This window comes from Corvus brachyrhynchos, unplaced genomic scaffold, assembly GCF_000691975.1.
Source record: "Corvus brachyrhynchos isolate BGI_N302 unplaced genomic scaffold, ASM69197v1 scaffold696, whole genome shotgun sequence".
In the NCBI taxonomy this organism is placed as follows: Eukaryota; Metazoa; Chordata; class Aves; order Passeriformes; family Corvidae; genus Corvus; species Corvus brachyrhynchos.
In genome coordinates, this window is record NW_008238369.1 from 6,363 (window position 1) to 8,354 (window position 1,992).

At 56.7% G+C, this 1,992-nt stretch overlaps 1 protein-coding gene across 1 annotated transcript in view; it reads left to right on the plus strand.

Moving 5' to 3' along the window:
• Positions 1 to 105: 105 nt before the first annotated feature.
• LOC108447149 (latent-transforming growth factor beta-binding protein 4-like) overlaps positions 106 to 1,992 on the plus strand; it is a gene marked incomplete at its 3' end in the record, with an annotated part of 3,523 nt that continues 1,636 nt past the window's right edge. The window contains exons 1-2 of the mRNA XM_017736291.1: positions 106 to 181; positions 1,774 to 1,905. Of these exons, the coding sequence (XP_017591780.1) occupies positions 121 to 181; positions 1,774 to 1,905 (193 nt within the window). The remainder of the gene's footprint in view (positions 182 to 1,773; positions 1,906 to 1,992) is intronic.

Genomic DNA, 1,992 nt, shown 5'->3' on the forward strand with positions numbered 1-1,992 from the left:
TCTCTGCGTTCCCGAGTGCCAGCCGGGATTCCGGCCCGGCCACGGCGGGGACTGCGTCGGTGAGGGACGGCGATTCGGGAATGTGGGAATTTGGGATATGGGGATTTGGGATATGGGGTTATGGGGATTGATCCCGAGTGCCAGCCAGGATTCCGGCCCGGCCACGGCGGGGACTGCATCGGTGAGGGATGGCGATTCGGGAATGTGGGAATCTGGGATATGGGATATGGGGATTTGGGATTTGGGATATGGGAATTTGGGATTGTGATTTGGGATTGGGATTTGGGATATGGGGACACGGGAATTTGGGTTTGGGATATGGGATTGGGATATGGGATATTGGGATGGGGATATGGGATATGGGGATATGGGAATTTGGGTTTGGGATATGGGATTGGGATATGGGATATTGGGATGGGGATATGGGATATGGGGATATGGGAATTTGGGTTTGGGATATGGGATTGGGATATGGGATATTGGGATGGGGATATGGGATATGGGGATATGGGAATTTGGGTTTGGGATATGGGATTGGGATATGGGATATTGGGATGGGGATATGGGATATGGGGATATGGGAATTTGGGTTTGGGATATGGGATTGGGATATGGGATATTGGGATGGGGATATGGGATATGGGGATATGGGAATTTGGGTTTGGGATATGGGATTGGGATATGGGATATTGGGATGGGGATATGGGATATGGGGATATGGGAATTTGGGTTTGGGATATGGGATTGGGATATGGGATATTGGGATGGGGATATGGGATATGGGGATATGGGATATGGGAATTTGGGTTTGGGATTGGGATATGTGGGATTGGGATATGGGCATATGGGATATAGGAATTTGGGATTGGGATATGGGATATGGGGATATGGGAACTGGGATTGGGATATGGGAAGTGGGATTGGGAATGGGGATATTGGGATTGGGATGGAAATGGGGCCATGGGGAGTGGGATGGGAATGGGGATATGGGGATGTGGGGACTGGGAGACCGGGATGGGGACTGGGAGACCGGGATGGGAACGGAGACACGGGAATTGGGATGGGCACAGGGATCGGGGTGGTCTGGGGGCTGCTTCCAGCCTGGAGCCTGGGGTTCCCGGTGTCCCCATCCCGGTGTGTCCCCATCCCAATGTCCCCATCCCAGTGTCCCCATCCCGATATCCCCATCCCAGTGTCCCCATCCCAGTGTCCCCATCCCAATATCCCCATCCCAATGTCCCCATCCCGCTCCAATGTTCCCATCCCAGTGTCGCCATCCTGCTGTGTCCCCATCCCGATGTCCCCATCCCGATATCCCCATCCCGATATCCCCATCCCGGTGTGTCCCCATCCCGGTGTCCCCATCCCAATGTCGCCATCCTGCTGTGTCCCCATCCCGATATCCCAATCCCGCTGTGTCCCCATCCCGATATCCCCATCCCGATGTCCCCATCCCGCTGTGTCCCCATCCCAATGTCCCTATCCCGGTGTCCCCATCCCAATGTTCCCATCCCAATGTTGCCATCCCGCTGTGTCCCCATCCCGATATCCCCATCCCGATGTCCCCATCCCGCTGTGTCCCCATCCCAATGTCCCCATCCCAATATCCCCATCCCAATGTCCCCATCCCGCTGTGTCCCCATCCCAATCTCCCCATCCCAATGTCCCCATCCCACTGTGTCCCCATCCCAATGTCCCCATCCCGGTGTGTCCCCATCCCGATATCCCAATCCCAATGTCCCCATCCCGATGTCCCCATCCCGGTGTCCGCAGACGTGGACGAGTGCCAGGAGTACGGGGCCGGGCTCTGCGGGGCCCAGCGGTGCGAGAACATTCCCGGCTCCTATCGCTGCGTTCCCGAGTGCCAGCCGGGATTCCGGCCCGGCCACGGCGGGGACTGCGTCGGTGAGGGACGGCGATTCGGGAATGTGGGAATTTGGGATATGGGGATTTGGGATATGGGGTTATGGGGATTGATCCCGAGTGCCAGCC